This window comes from Fundulus heteroclitus, chromosome 9 (genome assembly GCF_011125445.2).
Source record: "Fundulus heteroclitus isolate FHET01 chromosome 9, MU-UCD_Fhet_4.1, whole genome shotgun sequence".
In the NCBI taxonomy this organism is placed as follows: domain Eukaryota; kingdom Metazoa; phylum Chordata; class Actinopteri; order Cyprinodontiformes; family Fundulidae; genus Fundulus; species Fundulus heteroclitus.
The window spans coordinates 3,627,568-3,646,925 of record NC_046369.1 but is presented as its reverse complement, the minus strand read 5'-3'; the positions used below and the strand labels follow the sequence as shown (position 1 = coordinate 3,646,925).

The window sequence follows — 19,358 nt, the reverse complement described above, 5'->3', positions numbered from 1 at the left end:
AGGCTTTGGTTATGATTGGAAAATCTTGACATTTTTTAAGTAAACTAATCTGATTTAGTGCTTCATAAAATCAATAGTTAATGTCTCAAAATCATTCTAATATTGATGATTTCAATACATTTTCTGCTTGCTTACCTCTTTTAATGACTACAATGTCAGACTTCCCTCACTTTTAATGGGATTTTTATCAATCTACACCATGAACACAGTGTGGAAAAAGCTCATACAAAACTGGATGCCCTCTCCAGCTGTTGCAACAGCTGTTGTCAGGACTAAACCGGAGCGTGTTACCCCTGAGAGGCAGGATTGTGTTCTGCAAATCGCTGTGGAGAGGACAAATGTTTCAGCTCAGTGACTTCAATCATATCAGCGCAGAAATGTGAATAGACAAGATTTTCAGTTATTTTGAACCACATTGTGCTCACTCACGGTGGCTTATGGATAAAATGGGGAGCTTTTTACACAGTGAATCATACAAGGCTGCTTGGGTGTCTTCCCAGAATAAGAATATATAGCTGGAGACGAGCAAAAACAAAAATGAAAAAACACCAACAAAGTGTGTGCTGCAGATTATAAAGTCATGGTTTATATATTGAATTCAAGGCTTTGTAAAGAGAAATTAACAGAAATATATTTACCTTCCTGAATCTTCTGGCTTAATAAGTTATACCATGTAAACCAAGCAAGAAAATGACTGTAATTTATGGTTATTTGTCCCTTTTGCATGTACAGGAGCTGGAGGCTGGTCTCCTCTGTTGTCAGATAAGTACCAGTGGTTGGAGGTGGATCTGCAGAGAAGAACCCAGATAACTGCTGTTGCCACACAGGGCCGCTACGGAAGCTCTGATTGGCTGACGTCCTACCTGTTGATGTTCAGCGACACAGGACACAACTGGAGACAACACCGGCAGGAAGACAGCTTAGGGGTAAGCTACGTCACCACTCATATCTTGAGCTCGTCTTCAATAATCATGGATATGGATGAGTTTCTGTTTTTGAATTGCTGGTGAAGATTCTCAGTCATCCAGGTCATGGTCATTCCAAAAAAAGCTAAAAAACAAAGCAACTGGACTTGTTTTCCGTAGTTGAAGACGTTTCACTTCCTCTCCAGGAAGCTTTCTCAATTCAAAAAGTCTGGAGTAATGTGGAGTAACAAGCTATATACAATTGGCAAACAAAGGCCTTGTAATGGCTTAGATAACATGCAAATTCAAATTAGCATGTTTTGCTTCCTGGAGAGGAAGCGAAACGTCTTCGTCTACGGAAAACAAGTCCAGTTGCTTTGTTTTTTACCTTTTTTTGGAATGTTTTTGAACTGAATTACTGAATTAATTAAACTTTCAATTATAATCTTATTGATACATGCGCAACTGAATTGTTCAGCGGGGTTCGAAGTGCCTCGTTTAGATTTCGGGAGACCCTATCAAAATGAGTTGCTTTCCTAACCGGGGTAAAAAGGGGGAACATGGGGGTAAATTAACAAGGAATTCAGGCCAAAGCATTGCAATTGCACTTTATATAGACCCAACAACTCAATGATTTCAATGTGAAAAGGAAGAACTGAAAAGCATGATATGTCCCCTTTTCATGATTTATTGAGAGAAATCCCCATTCAAATAAAACACTCCTTGTTTTTCCTTTGTTTCACAATACACTGTGAATTCAGGTGCTTCCATTTCTTCCACAGCCAGATGTTGTTTTGCTGCAGCTGATCTTCAATCTTATTTCTGTACATATTTTTTTTTTACATCCCTGATCTTTTTTTCTGAGTTCCTTCTGCACAGCTCTCACATCCTCCTTGTTTGCCGATTTAAAGGCTTTAGTCTACTCCTTGAGGAGAGCCTTTACTTCATGGTTGATGAAGTAAAGGCATGTAGTGCATGTAATTTTGAGGGACACATTGTTGTCCATACAGAAGTTAATGTAGTCTGTGATGCTGTCAATGTCTTCCCCATGAGGAACACAGCTTTTGGTGAATGCCTACAGAGTCGGTGGCTAGACAAATTCAAAGTTTGGGTGGCTATAACAAGCAGTGTACATCAGTTTCCAAAAGGTTCTCTGCTTTGAGCTTTGGAGCTTGGTCAAAATGATTGTGGATTGTTGTTTTATAAACTTGATTTTATCCCAATATATTTAAGGGAAGGCAGATATTTCTTATATTCATTAATTGGTTAAATCACAACAAAGCAGCTCTTGAATCCAGATTTAAAAAAAAAATGCAGATTGGATTAAAAAAAAAAACTCTTGTCAATTAAATTTGAAAAGTGAGTGAGTTTAGTGCATGCATATTAACAGCAGACTGAGCTGTAAGGAACGTCACCGGTATTGTGACTGTATGGAGCTGCTGTCAGAGAGTTTAACCTCTGCTGATGTTTAAAAGAGACTGCCTGGCATGCAAAATGTCACAGCTTTAATTCCTGCAGCGCCAACGGTGTCAATTACCAATCTCCGAGCAAGTTGATGAACGAGCAGTTGCTAACTCATTCAGTGTGAGTCAGTCTCGATACTAGTGTCAGGACTGTGCCAAAAATCTAAATCTGCCGCAAAAGAGCTAGTATAAGTGGGCAAACGTGTCTGTATTTTGCTTCCTTATTGGGTGCATCTGTTTCTCGCCTTCATTTGTTCACAAACACAACCAGCAATTCTAGCATCTTTCCAAGTACAAAGATACTTGTTCGCAATGAGGAAACCTTTGTCAAAATTAAAGAAAACTATGCACGGCACAGTTCATATTTCATTCAATATTTTCCGGAAAACATTCAGACGTCTCCTACTTCAACTGAAGAAGAAAGAGAACACCCATGTTCTCGCTTTATCAGCTTGTGGCGCAGCTTTTCATTCAGACTTGCACAGAAGATTTTCACACTGTGTGGAGAATACCAACTTACCCTGGGACACATCACCTGAAAGTATAAATGCACGACTTCTTCAGTGTTAAAACCCGTTGATTTGACGCTCAGAGAGTAAGGTGGTAAGTCCCCATCTCAGCTGTCAGATTGCGCTTAAAGCTCCGTGTATTAGTCAGGGTGGCTTAGTGTCACAGAAAAGGTGAGAGCTTGACTGTGAAAACAGATGCATCAGTCACAGCTTCCTCCTGACTTTTGCAACTCCGAGTTAACCCTGTTCCCCACCCAATGAGAAAGCAAATCACCTGAGTGAAAATTTTAAAATGAGTCTTACTTTTTACTTTCCGAAGTGCTAAAGATTTATCATTTCCTCCCCTTCACCATAGATGTATTTTAGAGCATTATTGAAAATCTTTGCTTTTTAAAGAAAGATTTTTTTCTTTCAATTACGTGGTTAGAAAAAAGGAATGTGCTGCCATCATACTAAGCAACCAATTTTCTGGAGACAAAGCATGATGTGAATTCATGAGTTAGCTATATATATTGGCAAGTTGAGATAATAGAGATAACACACTTTCACACTTTTCTAGCCCTCAGCAATGTCCTGGTAAAATTATGGCTGGCTGTTTGAACCCTTTGCTTAGGATAGTAAAACTCACTTTGTTTTCCTGGCAGGGACAAGGCTTAAGCAATTTGTAATTTTCAACAAGGTTAATGTTGGGGCCATTCAGGATGTTTAGCATTCGATTTATTCTAATTCAATGTTTCAAATTATTCATCCTCAGGAAAATCCAAAACATGTATAATACTACAATTAAATGGCAAAAAAAACACAATGTGTGGTCATTATCAATGAGATTTAAACTCATCTACTGTTAAGTTTTACAAGGTTTCTTGTAACAGGTAACACAGAGGACCAAAACATTTTCAGCCACGACACAGAAGTGTTTCAAGGTAATGGATTTATTTAAGAGACAGGTAACGCAACAATCCAAAATCCAGATATGGTATCAATAAGCAAGCGATGGTCAAACACAGCAAGGCAGACATCAGCATACTTAACCAGAGGGTTCGGCCTTAATTGGTGGCTGACAATCGGAACATGGGTCCATGCCCAGATATCCAAAAGGCAGCAGAAGCCTGTCATTAGCAAGGCAAGGTGAGGTGAGAACAATCCGGGAATTCAAATTTGGTCGGCAACTTGAAGACAAACTAGAGCAAGGAAAGCTTGCTGGCAATCTACTGGCATAATCTGTCAGAGAGACAGGAAGGCGCTTATGTAGTGCTGCACACATAACATGGTGAGCGGATATGGAGTGAAAAAAAACTAAACACAGACCTGGCATGGCAGAAAGGGAACGATCCGTTTGGCCCAGTCTTTCAGTGTCAAACGCTTTCTCTCTCTCCTAGAAATAGTCATTGGCTGAGCTTTTACTGTAACAAACTGTTCTTTCTTTCATCCTCTAAACTTGAAACTGGCTCAGAGTTTATCTGCTTATCTGTGTTTCTTTCCTGTTAGTGGGGAGTTTTCCTCTCCACTGTCGCTACATACATGCTTGGAATGAGGGATTGCTGCAAAGTCAGGACACAATGCAAGCAACTGTCCACTGTGACTCTGTGCACCTCCAGGAGGAGTGAATGCTGCAAGTCAAAGACTCAATGCAATCTGCTGGGCTTCCATAAAAAAAAAAAACATATTTTAACCAATCTGTCTGTATAATTCAGTATAATTCAGTTTTTAAAGTGCCTTGAAAATACAAAGTACATGTGTTGTGAATTGGCACTATATCAATAAAATAAATTCAGATGAATGAAATCTTTATGTATTTCACAAGGCTACAATATACAAATAAAGTTCAGAGACTACCTTCCCATAGACCTTTCCAAAGCTTTCCATAATTACTTCAACCAGACTCACTGTATCAGCAGCCAGAAATGTCCAACCATGAATAAACTTAATTAAATTAAATCAAGGTATTGTCTGAACTGGTTGAACTAATTTCAAATAATCTCTTTGTTTTACCAAGATAATTGTCATCACTCCTTTTTTTAATTGCATCTGTCATCAATTAACAGGAGTACCTCAAACAGTAACGCAAGACTGGTTTACTGAAATGTATGACTGAAGCAGAGTGTTTGAAATATAAAAAAAATAATATAACAAAGGGTATTTAAGAGAACATTTACTTGGGTCAAATATTATAGACCCAGTCGGTTGTATGAAATGTAGCTTTGAATGAAATCTTGGTGAATAAAACTTTCCAACCCATATTTCTCTTAATGAAAGAAGTTGGTGTTCAAATAACTGCTTCTTGAGCAATACAAACGCAATACAGCTGTTTTTATTTTTGTGAAATAGAGACATGGCACAAGAAAGAAGTAAAACTGTATAAAAACACTAATAGCTAATCATTTTGTGGCCCAATGCGGATTACTTGATTTAAGAATGAAAAAAAGAACGCAAAAACAAGTATTTGCTTAGATGTTCACCAGAATGCTCAAATACTAGCCTCACATATCTTATCCATAGAGTTATAGATAGATAAAGTTGCATCATCCTGAACCCCTGCACCACATAATTGTTAAAACTTGATTCCACAGAATTGTGGACGTAGGCCAAGTGAAAGGCCTTGAATTAAATGTTTGTGTCTGTGTGTCCACAGGATTGAGAACTTCTTTATCCACGGTTGTTCTCGCATCCTTTTCTTAGTCTCATCCTTCCCTCGTATCTCTTTCTTCTTTCTTGACTGAAAGCTTGTCAGAGGCTGCTCATATTTCAAAAGGTCCTCGGGCGAGTAAATGAGATGCCGTTCTCCTCGGCATCCTCAGCAGGAAACAGAGCCATTTGTTGAGCTTAACGCTCGGCTGCCCAGCAGGCTCAGCCCTTCAAAGCACTGAAGACGCTACTGAGATCACAATTATGCAGTGCCAGAGAAGCCAATCGTTCTCACAAAGTCTCATCAGTGCACACTCAGCTAACACACACACACACACACACACTCAGACGATGTCACAAGCTGTTCAGTAGATATGGCAAAGGGTGTGCATTCAAATATATGCACACACGCATGACTACAACTGTAGTTTCATTGTGTGTGCGGCTTTGGTCTTTAGGAGTTACGTTTCAAAACGAGTTGTTTCTCTGTAGGTACCAGTCAAACAGAGACCCGTCCTGAATTTTCAAAGGCCGCTGATTGGGGAAAATGGAAGCTATTAGTCTTTTAAAAGAGGCTTGGTACGGAAACAGAGTGGGATCCAGGGTTATCGATCACTGGACAGAGTTGGGGGGAGAGGGAGTGGCATCATCAGCAGACAGGATCAATGGCCTGTTAGCTCAAGGTTTGAAAATGCAGATTGGTGCCTCAAGGTTGAGCGGTTCGGGAGACTTTTTTCTCTACACCAAGTGTGACCAGAACAAGTGCCGAGTCCCTTTACACTGAAGAGATTTAAGCTGCTTTACCTGCATTTGATTTTGTCAACATTTCAACCACTGGAACTGCTATAATTCCTACCAGTGTGAAAATGAAGTGATTTTGCATCATGATTTTAACCATTAAAGAATACACATCTATTTTCTGTGAATGGATAGCTCGTATTTTGGCAATGCGAGTTTTGTGAAGCATTAGTTCCTTTATCAAGAGTCAGCACACAGCTTCAGCTGCTTCAGCTAGGAACCATTGATCAGGCCCGAAATCTGGGAGTAGTGATGGACTCAGACCTGAACCTCCAAAAGCATCTAAAGACAATTACAAGGTCGGCTTTCTATCACCTGAGGAACATTTCCAGGATTAAAGGATGTCAGATCAGGATTTGGAAAAACTAATCCATGCATTTATTTTTAATCAAATTGATCACGGCAACGGTGTTTTCACAGGTCTGCCTAAAAAGTGGATCAGACAGCTGCAGCTGATCCAGAACGCTGCTGCCCGCGTCCTCACTAAGACTAAGAAAGTAGAGAACATAACCCCAGTTCTAAAGTCCTTCCACTGGCTCCCTGTATCTCAGAGAATAGACTTTAAAATACTTCTGTTAGTCTATAGATCACTGAATGGCTTAGCACCTAAATACATCACAGACTTGTTATCAGTGCATCAACCCTCCAGACCACTCAGGTCTTCTGGCTCCAGCCTGCTCTGCAGAACCAGAACCAGAACTAAACAAGGAGAAGCAGCATGTAGTTCCTATGCTCCACTTATCTGGAACAAATCCATCAGAAAACTGTAAAAGTGCGGAAAGCCTGAATTCTTTTAAATCGAGATTAAAAACACATTTGTTTAGGATTGCCTTCGACTGTTCTAGTTAAACTGTTTTTCTGAAACATTATTAGTTCAACTTTGTAGTCCAACTGTTTTTAATGTTTGCTTTTAGTTTCTATTTCTCTATGTTTTATTTTGTTTCTACGTTTTATTCCTACTTGCTTTTATTCTGTTATTTTTTCCTGTATTTTAATCATGTAAAGCATTTTGCATTGTCTTTGTACTGAAATGTGCTATACAAATATATTTCCCTTGCCTTGCCTTGCCTTGCCTTACCTGCAGTTCATAGATGTTATATTTCAATGGGTTTGTCAAAAGATTAGTCAATTCTAAGGGTGGTGAGAGGCTAACAACTAATTAGAAAGACCTAGTTGTAGCCAATTTTACCCATTTAAATTGTTTTACCCATTAAGTGTGAATTAAAAACCTTTTTCCTAATTTCTCCCAACCTAATTGCTTTGTGTCAAAGACTAAAATGTCTTTGACACAAAGATGTTGTGACTACTGATTCAGCTTCTGACTTTGAGGTGATTAAGGGAAGTATAAAATGTTTTGTTGGCTACAGACAGAGAGAAGAAAATATGCAGTTAAAGTCATACCCTCTGCTCCGGGTCAGGCAGATGCTCCATCATCATTTGATAGAAAAACACAGAACCGGGCCTGTTACCTGAGGAAGGCACCTCTAACTGTGGGTAAAGCCAACTACCGCTTCTCACTCCTGCTCCACGGTTGCCTAGAGCGGTGTTTCCCAACCCTGGTCCTCAAGGCACACTGCCCTGCATGTTTTGGATGTTCCCCTACATAAGCACGCCTGATTTCAATTGACAGGCTTTGGCTGAACTGCAGTCAGTCACCTGAATCAGGTGTGTTAAAGCAGAGAAACACCTACAGCATGCAGGGCAGCGTACCTCGAGGACCAGGGTTGGGCAACACTGGCCTAGAGAATACAGCTGGTCCTCTAATGGCACTAAAGAAAACCTCAAACGTTTCTGTCTGACACCTGTTGTTACCAGTGGAAGTTATATTTGGAATAGGTCCAATAGGTACTATTTGAAGGCTGGTAAATGTTAATGGCTGCAGCGTTTTGTTATTTGCTCTAGGGGAGAATAGGATAGGATATCAATCATGTCTTAAAAAGGAAAATAATAGTTCATTTCCTATAAGTTACAGAATGTCATGTGTGGGGGGCCCATTTTAGGCCTGCCCCCTGGGTACAATGTCATATTAGTGGATATTAAGTGTCTACACTCTTACAAAAGACTTGCCTTTAAGTTTGGTACTGCATTCTGAGGCAAGCAACTTCAGTTATGTTAAAGTAACATCGGTGGACACGACAACAGGGACATATTGTCTTTGTTGTTATGACACAGATTAACAACTGGATGCAAAATCCAATGTTTTCCTCCCGTCTTAATCTAATTAGAGCCAAGAGATGAGTCACAGACGATCAGGTGAGTACAAAACAGCTGGCAAACCTCAACCGTTGTTAATACTTTAACGTGACATGGACATTGTGTGACTGAGGACAGAGCACCAGGCTTAACAATTATCTCTTGTGAACACGTACACATTTACTATCCACTAATATGAGGTTTGTATTTCACAGGTTATAATTATTTTCAGGGTAAGCTAATTTGAAATCATCTAAATTGGATGTGTCTTTGTCAGACTATTGAAACAGTATCCTTCACCTTTTTCAACAAACTCACTATAATTATTAAAACGATTAGTTCCTTAACCTAGTATTAGTGATTAAATAATTAATTCTATTTCTCATTTACTGCTTTCTGCAAATCTATTATTAATAGTAAGAATAATACATTTTTATTTATAGGCGCCTTTCTGGACACTCAAGGTCACCATACATTGCTTAAAAACATCGCAACACAAACAATAATAAAAAGTGATCATAAAGCAAAAAAAAAATTTGAAAATAAATATTGATGTCTTATTGTGATGAGACATCTGTCCGCTACAGGTAAGGGAACTGTTACTGATAAATTCCCAGGACCCCACATCTAAAACTACACACTATACCTTTATTTAAAACATAAATGAGTTTTCATCAGCTTAATTGTATGAATATTAGAACTTTCTTGCTGTCTGTGAAATTGAAGCAAGCTAACAGCTAACTGTGGTGTTTCAGGCTTTTCCAGGTAACAGTAACGCGGACACTGTGATCCAGTACAAACTTGATCAGCCGGTAATCGCCCGCTATCTTCGCTTGATCCCGCTGGACTGGAACCCCGCCGGAAGGATCGGACTCCGACTGGAAATTTACGGCTGCGGATACAGTGAGTTTGGTTGCAGTAATTAAAGCATGATGAGAAAAGGTCTATTAGGATTTAGCATCTGAGCTTGATTTGCGTATTCCAGTATAGTTGATAGTATAGCTACTATATACAATATTCCATATTTTTGGTATTTGTGAAATGTCTGTCGATCATCTTGTTTCCTTTAGAAGTAAAGGAATTAAAAGCTAACAGAATTTCATGTAATAATGTATAAACACATTGTATGAGCAATGCATAACCAGTTATTAATTCATTCATATTTAAACACGGGGACATGATTCTTAACGGCTCGATTAATGTCCCCAAAAGTATAAAGTGTTATCAAAATGGAAAAATCTCTCCTTAAAGTTTTTGGAGTAACTCATAGATAAATGATGAAAGAGTTTCATGCACCAAATAAACAGATTGGAGGTTAAGTGCCTTGCCCAGGGGCATATTGACATGTGGCAGAGAACGCTGGAACCTTTTGATTACAAGATGGCTGCTCTCTCTGCCGGGCCATAGTAGACCCGAGATCCGACTGGTCAGTGAATGCATTATATCTATGTATATGTATATCCAAGATGCCTTGTTTTTCATGAATTGTGTGGAAAATGCATAATTAGTTTAAATATTTGACTCTGGATGACTTTTGACATTTATATGTTTGAAAAGAGTTAATTAAACCATTGCTGTAAAACATGGTGGGGTTCATGCCATAATGCTGGGTTCATTCCTTCAGATTAGAAACTGAAGGAATGATAACTCAGAACCTGACCAAGATGTTTTGTGCATCAGAGGCAAAGTATCTGCAAACTGTCCACATGTAACAGCTCAAACCAGGAAAACATTTGGCACAAATCAAACTGCTGAGTTTTATTGGAAATCTTTGGTGAGTGCTGAAGTCAGCTATCGATAGAAGGGCTCATACAAATTTTAAGAGGTTGGGTGGAGCCCTGGGAGAGGGGTAGAAACTATCTTCCAAGCTGTTCATGCAGCCTTAGATGGCACCTGAAAACATTTACTGCACTGCTCAGTGAATTTTCAAAAAAGGGGATTAATTATTAATTATTCTTCATTGTCATTTTTCATTTTAAAATCCTGAATATTCATGAATATGGTTGATTCTGTAACAGTTAACAAAAAACAAAAATGATTACCTTATGCAGCATAATAGATAACAAATCTAAAATTCATTTGACTTTAAGTTGCACATTTTACAATTCATGTATGTTGCTGTGTTCCATTTAATTTAAAAACTGAATTTTAAATAATCTAACCTTTAAACCCACTTTACTCTGTTTTATAGCCTCTGAGGTGGCAGGCTTTGATGGAAGAAGCAGCCTTGTCTTCAGACTGAGTGCCAGAACGAGCTGGACAGCCAGGGATAGCATCTCTCTGAAGTTTAAAACCTTGAAGAATTCAGGAACGCTACTTCACGCAAAGGGACAGAGGGATCACAGCCTAAATCTGGCGCTGGAGAAAGGAAAGCTGCTGCTTTACCACCAACAAGGTAAAAAAAAAAAAGTATGACTACATGTTGGCATATTTATTAACACCTGGATTTAGCCCTTAATTGCCTATAAAAAAACATTCAGTAATGAATCACCATTGATACTTTTTCCGTTCTGAATTTTGCACATTTCTTCACTATGGGTGTCACCAACTTTGTGGCACTTTTCAGTCTTTTTGAAATTAACAGATGAGACACTTTGGCAAGTAAATGTTAGCATGTCATATATTCACATTCATTTTAATCATCAAAACATTTTTATAAAATTGTGATATTTTAGATAACTGTCCTCAAAACCTAGTTGTATTTGCTACCGTATGTAATTTAAAGGGGATTGTAACAGTATGTTGATATTGTGTGTATAATCTGTCAATGAAAGCTGCATCTTTTTCATCCCTCGACAATCAGAAATCTTGTTTTTTCTCTACTTTTTACTGTGACATCAGTAGCCAAAGTGCACTCAGACTTAGGTGTACATGTTAAAATTGATCTTTAACAATTTTGAGGTGGACATCCTGGCTCCAATCTCATCACTTCATGGCCATGCTGCTCAACATGTCATGGAATGAAGTAAGGAGAGGATCTGTGACCTGAGGGGGGGGGGGGGGGGGGGGGGGGGGGTTAGATAGGGTTGGTGGAGAAGCTGAAGAGAACCAGCAGCAGCAGGCAGGTATTGGGATGAAATGAGGAGTGCAGCAGGAGGTTTTGCAGCCTAAATAGACTGCCCACATCATTTGGGTGTGCTTGATATATTCTGCGCAGTGTGAGAAAGATCATGTGTGAAGCAGCGCAGCTCGAGTTAAATTCCTTAACTAGCTCACAGACGCTGCCTCATTAAGATTTTTTCTCAGAACAGCAGCATCGCCATCTTCAGTGGCCTTTGCCCATTAAAATATGTTCCACTGTGCTCAGAAATCAGAACGTCCAAGTCTGAAGTAATGAACTAGAAGACTCCCAAAATGTTGCTGCGTTACTCGGTTACTCACCTGCCGGGACCTCAGAAGTCTGATCTGCCGATTACACGTGTAGAAGTAAAGGTTGCATTTCATGTGTTCTTCGAACAGTTTGTGTCTTGTTGAATTAGTTGCACACACTGTCCTGTACAACAGCTGTTGGTGGACATTTGTAGCGTTTGAATGCATAAAATGTAGATTAACACAATATTAACTGCCTGTGTTGCTCATCTGCGTTAGCCTTGTCACCTAGCTAAACCGTTGCAGTTAGGTTTAGAGGAATATTTCTAGATCCAACTTCCAAAGTAGATGGATTACGTCCTTAGTGGTGGGGTAGTTGCCTCTTGAAGTTTGAAGTCAAGCTTTCCGTTAATAGACTCAATTATGTTCCAATTGATTTGTCAGAAAGAGTCCAAGTTAAACACTAAAAAAAAGTAACTTGTTTACCAATAAGGCTTGTAAATGCTTACTTATATGGGCTTAATGTGGTAGAAACCATCAGAAGAACACACTTTATTCCAGAAATTTTGCATTCAATTTATGTAGTATGCATGAATAATATGACTGGATATTGACCCTGGGGGAAAAGAGGGACATTTTTTACTTTCCAGGTAAAAAATTCACATTTTGGCATTGTTTCTATTTGATTTTTCTACAACTTGAAATACTAAAATTGTGCCTTCCAAGTTACAAACAAATGCACCATTGGTGGCACATAGACTCTAATTAGATGTTGATTTTTTACCCCAAGGTTGTAAACATCCAATTAACCATTATGTGACAATATTGCTTCAAAAAGGAATGATCTTCGCTCTGTAACAGAATTTAGATGAACTATAACTATGAAATGACAGTGAATGTTGCTATAAAGGTGGCACACTGTGCTCTTGCCTGCTATCCATTGCATTTGTAACAACTATTTTCACTTAGCTGTGACTCAGGTAGGTAGAGCAGGGAGTCCTCTTATTGTGAGGCTTTGCCTGTAGGGCAAAAATGATAATCAGTATTCAAGGTTTTGTTGGCAGAGCTTCAAGATGTGAAAACTTTCAATATTTGAATTCAAGTAGTGTTAAAGTTCTCTTCTGTGGATTCCATTGTTCTGTCTGGGGTGGGTTTAGTCATTATTCATTCGTTGTTCATAACTGAGCAAATGTCAGCTAAATGCCTAAACTGAAAAGCAATTACGCACCCATTTGTGCTCGAGAGCATCCTTAACCTCATATCCACAGATGGAATTTAATACTCGGAGCGTTTAGTTCCTTAAGTAAAAAGGGGTGAGCTGTCGGAAGCAGTTTTATTCATACGGTGGTGCGCTGTTTGTCAGATCCAATTTTCAATTCAATCCAATTCAATTTATTTATATGGCACCAATTCATGAAACATGTCATCTAAAGGCACTTTCCAATTTAAAGGTGACCCAGAGGAATTATGTTTCTTCTTGCCAGCAACCTCTCTGTTGTGTTTGTTTGTTTATAAATTGTTTGTAGTTGTTCAGAGAAAATATCTCAGATTTCGGTTTTGGGAAATTTGTGGATTTTAGTGCTGAACATACAATGTTGCTCATTAATGGAATATTGTTTATGTATTCCTATACAGACACTTTTTGCTGGACAAAAAAAAAACATGGTATGTTTGGATGCATTTTATTTTTCCTCTCAATATTTTTTTACACCTTTACCTAGAACTGAAGTTATAACATTTTTCTCCATTTCTGTCACAGCTAGACATCCTAGGTCAGGTTCTCTCTTTTTTAATCTGTGATAAATGCTACCAATATGTGTTAAAGATGAACTCTGCACAGCACAGTGGGGCAGCACAGCATAGCGTGATCCATGGCCTCCATCAGTGCAAGTTGGTGAACTGTGCAGAGTGTTGGAGGAAAGTATGTTGGTAAATAAGGTTAAAGCTGAGGTGTAATAAGGTGCAGGGTGTCACCTTATTACCATAGAGCAAACTTCTCATCAGTCAGATCATCTGGCTGCTGGCATAAACTATGACAACTAAGTGGTCTCTTTAGTTTTCATTTTTATTTCTTACATGCAGTTAAAACCAACTTTACATACATTGAATAAAACGACAATACATTTTTTTGCATTGGGGTTACTAAACTCAGAAGTTTAAAAACACTGAGACTCCATTGACACAGTTGGGGGCAGAAGGTGACATCATTGCTTTGCAAGTACTTGAGATAATTTGAACCACACCTGTAGAGGTATTTAAAGAAAATGTCTTAAGCATATTACTTCCTGGTGTGACATAATGGGGACAGAAATCAGCCAGGACATCAGGAATACAATTGCAGACAAATCTAGTTCATCCTTGGATACAATTTTCTAATTACTGAAAATCCCCATTTCCTTTTTTTAAACAATTTTACACTTTTATAAACAGTATGGGAATATAAAGCCATAATAATCTTGACAAATAAGATGAGTTCTGTGTCTCAGAGATGAATATGATTTGCTGTGTAATATGTGTAGATACTCCAGAACCAAAGCTAAAGACTTTTTTAAAGATTCTGTCTAAAGCTGGTAAGAAAAAGTCATTAGCCATAGTGAAACGAGGCCTGTACTGACATGGGCTGAAAGGCCACTCAGCAAAGAAGAAGCCGATACTCTGATGGCAACATAAAAGCCAGATTACACATTGCAAATGCACTCGGGGGGTGAAGGCCATAGAAGACTTATACTCTGATCGAATGAAACTAAAGGGCAACTATTTTGGCCAACAGGAGCATTGATGTATTCAGAGGTAGTATGGTTAGCCTGTCAAGCCTGAATAGCACCTTACCAGCTGTGAAGTATGGGGATGGCAGCATCATTTTGTTTGGACGTTTTTCTGGTGAAGAGACTTGTGCACTGTTGACGTCACGAGGAAAATAATATTATGTGAAAATACTGAAGCAGCATCTGAAGACATCATCCAAGAAGTTGAAACTTGGATAATTTTTGTAGCGGTCCTCCAAATAGACAATGACCTTAAGCATAACTTAAGGGGCTAAAGGACAGCAAAGTGGATGTTTTTTGAGTCGCTATCACAAAGCTCAAATTCACTCCTGTAGAAGTCTTGCGGGAAGAGCTAAAAAGGCGTATGCTAGCCAGCCAAGCTACAAACCTGACTCAGTTAACTCAATTCTGCCAGGAGGAATGGGCCAAAATTCCAGCAAACTCTAGTGAGAAGCTGTAGAAGGACACCCAAAATATTTAACTCCAGTCATGCAGATCAAAGGCAATGCCATCAGTTATTGTTGAAATGTATGCATATGTCTGACCACCACAGATCTGTCTTTTTACTCTGGTACTTAGCAAATCTAAAGAATTTTAGTAATCCTAATTCAATTCAATTAAATTCAGTTAACTCATAGTGCACCAATTCACCACATTTCATCTTAAGGCACTTTACAAAAAAACATTTTTGGTCTAAGGAGACCCAGTAGATTGAATTGGAGTCATTGACTTGCAGCATTCACTCCTCCTGGATGAGGATGTAGCCACATTGGACAGTTCATTGCACTGTGTCGCTGACTCTAAGGCAATCCCTAAACCGAGCATGCATATAGAGACAGTGGAGAGGAAAACTGGCCTTTTTTTATATAGAAAAATCTCCCCGGGAACCAGAATCAAGCTCAGTGTGTATCTGCAATAACCACTTAAGGGTTTGAGAAGACAGAGTCTACACACAAAAAGAACAAAGAAGGACTGGTGCAGGAGTACTTTCTATGTTAAAGAAACGTAAAATCATAATGGATTTCTCTGAGAAAGAAACACTACTAAGTAACATGCCTGTGCAAATTCTCAGTTGTCCGGGTCATCGCAACAGCAAACAGGCTTAAATCGGAGGCAACCACAACGTTTCGATACTATAGGTGTAGAAACGTTTTCAGAAAGAACTGAATGAAAGTCCGGTTGCCTCCGATTTAAGCCTGTTTGCTACTACTAAGTAGATGAGCTCTGAGCAAGTTATAATGTCTAGCGGATAGAACAGAGCACATACAGTTAGCTCTAGTAAAAGCTCAGCCAGTAGCTATGTCTACAAGAGAAACAGGCCTCAACGCTGAAAGACAGGGGCAACTGGATCATGCATAGATGAGCATGTAGTTATTGGCAGCAATAGCTCAACCAATGCTTTGAGTGTAGTAGGAGAATGCAGCAGAGTGAAGGAAAGTGGGCTTTATGTCCTTCAGCAGCCTATAGCATTATAGCTACGGAGATAGGTCAGGATGACCTGAACCACTCAAACTGTGAACTTTATCAAAATGGAACGTTTCAAATTGATCTAAAATTTGTTAGGTGCATTCTCTAACGCTGTGTAGTGCATCTACATATTGATGCATTAGACTGTCACACCTCCCTGGTAAAACCTAAGAGAGTTTAATATGGGTAACAATTTGGCCATGCGTGGGATCTGCTGGTCGGGTCATGGAAGCATGGATGGACCGAAAACTGGACAGTTTTTCATCCCACTTGGATGTGAAGATCCATCTGTGGGTGTTTGCGTAGCTGCCTTCCTTTACATCTTGCAGCTGCCCATGAGGGAGGCCACCTACACATGTCTGGTCACCCTGCACTGTGTCGTAAGCAGCGCACCTCACCTGCAACAGCCGATTCTTATGAAGACTCATAGAGTTCTCCTTACTTTTAAAATAAATAAACTGATTATATCTTACAAGCAGTTACCTTTGCTTAATAAAATCTGAAGTGTCCTGAAATATGTCTTGTCTTTCAAACGTTACTAATTCCAATTCCAATCCATTTTTTTTTTATTTATTTTTTTTTGGAGCTTAATGTTGTTCAGGGTTTCTGTACACAAAATCTAAAGAAATACAATGGAAGAGATTTAAATGTGATTGTTAATATGCACAGAGTAGACTTTGCACCAGCCTTTCGGAGAAAACAATTTGGTTACCAGGATTTTCAAATCTAATTATAACTTTTCATTGATTAGTTTAAAATATGAGTCTGCATAGCATCTAATAATCTTGAAGATAAAGCAAGGAGAGTTTTTAAATGGGTAGTTGCTAAAGGTTAAAATGGGGACGTGTAGAACACACATTGTACACCATATTAAGGCTGTATAGCGTTATGTCTCACCTGATGAAAGCAAAAGACAGCTATGAGAGTCATATTGATAGAAGTGGATATTGTCTTTTGGTTGTTGCCCAGTGTTTCACTCTTTCACCATATCCTCTGCATTGTTTCTCTCTGCACGCTCTCACTCTCTGTTTATGTCCTCCTTCTATCCTTGTTTGTTTTGGTCTTGTCAGCTAACCTACGAATCTCTTCCTTCCCTCTCGATCTTTGAATGAGCCACAGTCACCTGGTGTAAAACCTCTTAGCAATTAATGTAGCAATGCAGACTGACTAATCATGATTTGTGTTTGCCGTCATATTTCAGCTGGCCAGAGTTTTGTTGCATTTGATACACATGTTTAACACCTTTATTTTATCTTTTGTCTCCTCTCTTTTCAAAGAATATTCACACTCATGAAAAAATTGCTTCTAATTTTTCATGACAGCGCTAAGTGCATGAATAAAAAAAAACAACAACAACACTGTGAATGTAGTTTTTCTTTTTTGTATTATTCAAATAATTGCAAAATTGATTTAATAACTAATATGCAAATAAATCATTTGGCTACAGGGAACCTGCATTGATAAATCCTACAAAAAGTCCCAGGAACATGACATTAGTGTCTGCTACTGAAAACCAAAGGTTCAGTGTTTCTACATGAATTGCATCTTCTTTGTGAAAAGGAGCAATTAAAGGTGTTTTTACAACATAGTCAAGTTGTTCGTGAAAGCCAAAACGGGGAGTTTTAAAAAATTACAAACTTCTTCCATCATCTTCACAGCTATTAGGTGTTTATGGAGTGCAAATGGAAAAAAGGAAAAAAAAAAAAAACTTGTTTCTTGTGAGGTTAAACAAGGACGTTCAAATTCCAGAACCCTGACTGTAAGAACAAAAGCACTAAAAAGCAGATTTACTTATACTGCAACATTTACATGTACATGAATCCAAAGGGCTTTAAAGTAAATGAAAGGAAAAACATAAAAATAACAGAATTATTTGGAGTATTAAAAAAGTTTTTGAAACACAAAATAATACATCAATCTCTCACTTCAACCACTAATCGATTATCAGAAAAAAACATTTCATTCGTGCAACTCTTTGATCCTAAACTGTTCTGTTAGTTTATAAATCCCTGAGTGGCTTAGCACCTAAATACATCACAGACTTGTTATCAGTGTAACAACCCTCCAGACCACTAAGGTCTTCTGGCTCCAGCCTGCTCTGCAGAACCAGAACCAAACATGGAGAAGCAGCATTTAGTTTTTGTGCTCTACTTATCTGGAAACAAACTTGCAGAAGACTGTAAAAGTGGTGAGACCCTGAGTTCCTTTAAATAAATAATGAAAAAAAAATATTGTGTCCTGTCTGGCAGGGTAGAATTGTTGTCTTAATGTCAAAAAGAGCCCAACAGATTTTACTTTCACAAGTGGAGACAGAACCCCAGATGCTTGAAGAGACCCCCAGATTAAAGGTGCCCAAAGAAGGACCAACACAGGGAAGGCTGCCTCCCCCATCCCAGGGAAGAGCAGAGAGGAGCCCCAGGAAACCCCCCAACAGCCACAACGCCTTAGCATTATTTGTTCTAAACTGTGGACCTGTGTGAAAATCAGAAGCATGATCACAAAATGAATTACTGGAGTGTAATGAACATTCTGGCATTTGTTGCCTTAATAGAAGAATCAAACATGATTTCAGTCCTTCCTGTGTTCGTCCATCACTGTGTGGTTTGGCTCATCCACAAAATGGGACATGTCCAAACAGCAACAAACAATTACATCTGCAGAGAGAATGATTGAGATCAATATTAAAAAATCAAAAAACATACACAGATGTACATCCTATCTGTATACGCTGTGAACACTGTAACCAAAGTAAAAACCCCTTGATTGTGCACACAACAATGGCCAATAAAGCTGATTCCGATGATTTAGATGTTTATTTCACTTTTGCCACTTTACAGTTCATGTTAATTTCCTTTTTTGCACTGGCCATATGTCTCTCTGTAGCATTCTGGTTCATCTAATGAATTGTAGTCAGGCACAGATGGCAAGTTGAGTCGTTTACGCCACTGCACAAAGAGCATTTTAGGAGCTGAACATTTGAGCGAAATCATTCGTATTTGTTTTTTTTAATTTTGAACATGTGAGTATTTTGTCCTGACAGCGCTGGCTGTCTGTAGAGATGTCTTCAACGCAATAAACCTGTCAGGTTTCTATACAAGGCTGTTAGTCAACAAGACTTTGAAACATTATAAATACTTTTCTTACAATCAAACAAAGTTGAGGGTTAGCAATTATGATCTAGCCAGCAGACAGGATTCTCTTTGATTACCATACATACAGCTCATGCTGATTTTTTTTCTCTTACCATAGTCATTTTGCATTTTTTCCTCCTTTTTTGACGTGATTATTTGCCTTTTCTGTTTGCAAGCTCTTTGAAAACCTTCT

At 38.7% G+C, this 19,358-nt stretch overlaps 1 protein-coding gene across 2 annotated transcripts in view; it reads left to right on the top strand.

The window, feature by feature from the left end:
- LOC105936917 (contactin-associated protein-like 4) overlaps window positions 1-19,358 on the top strand; it is a 140,767-nt gene that overhangs the window by 37,090 nt on the left and 84,319 nt on the right. For both annotated transcript variants that reach the window (XM_036140853.1, XM_036140852.1), the window contains exons 3-5: window positions 733-926; window positions 9,249-9,396; window positions 10,685-10,888. In XM_036140853.1, the coding sequence (XP_035996746.1) occupies window positions 733-926; window positions 9,249-9,396; window positions 10,685-10,888 (546 nt within the window). The remainder of the gene's footprint in view (window positions 1-732; window positions 927-9,248; window positions 9,397-10,684; window positions 10,889-19,358) is intronic.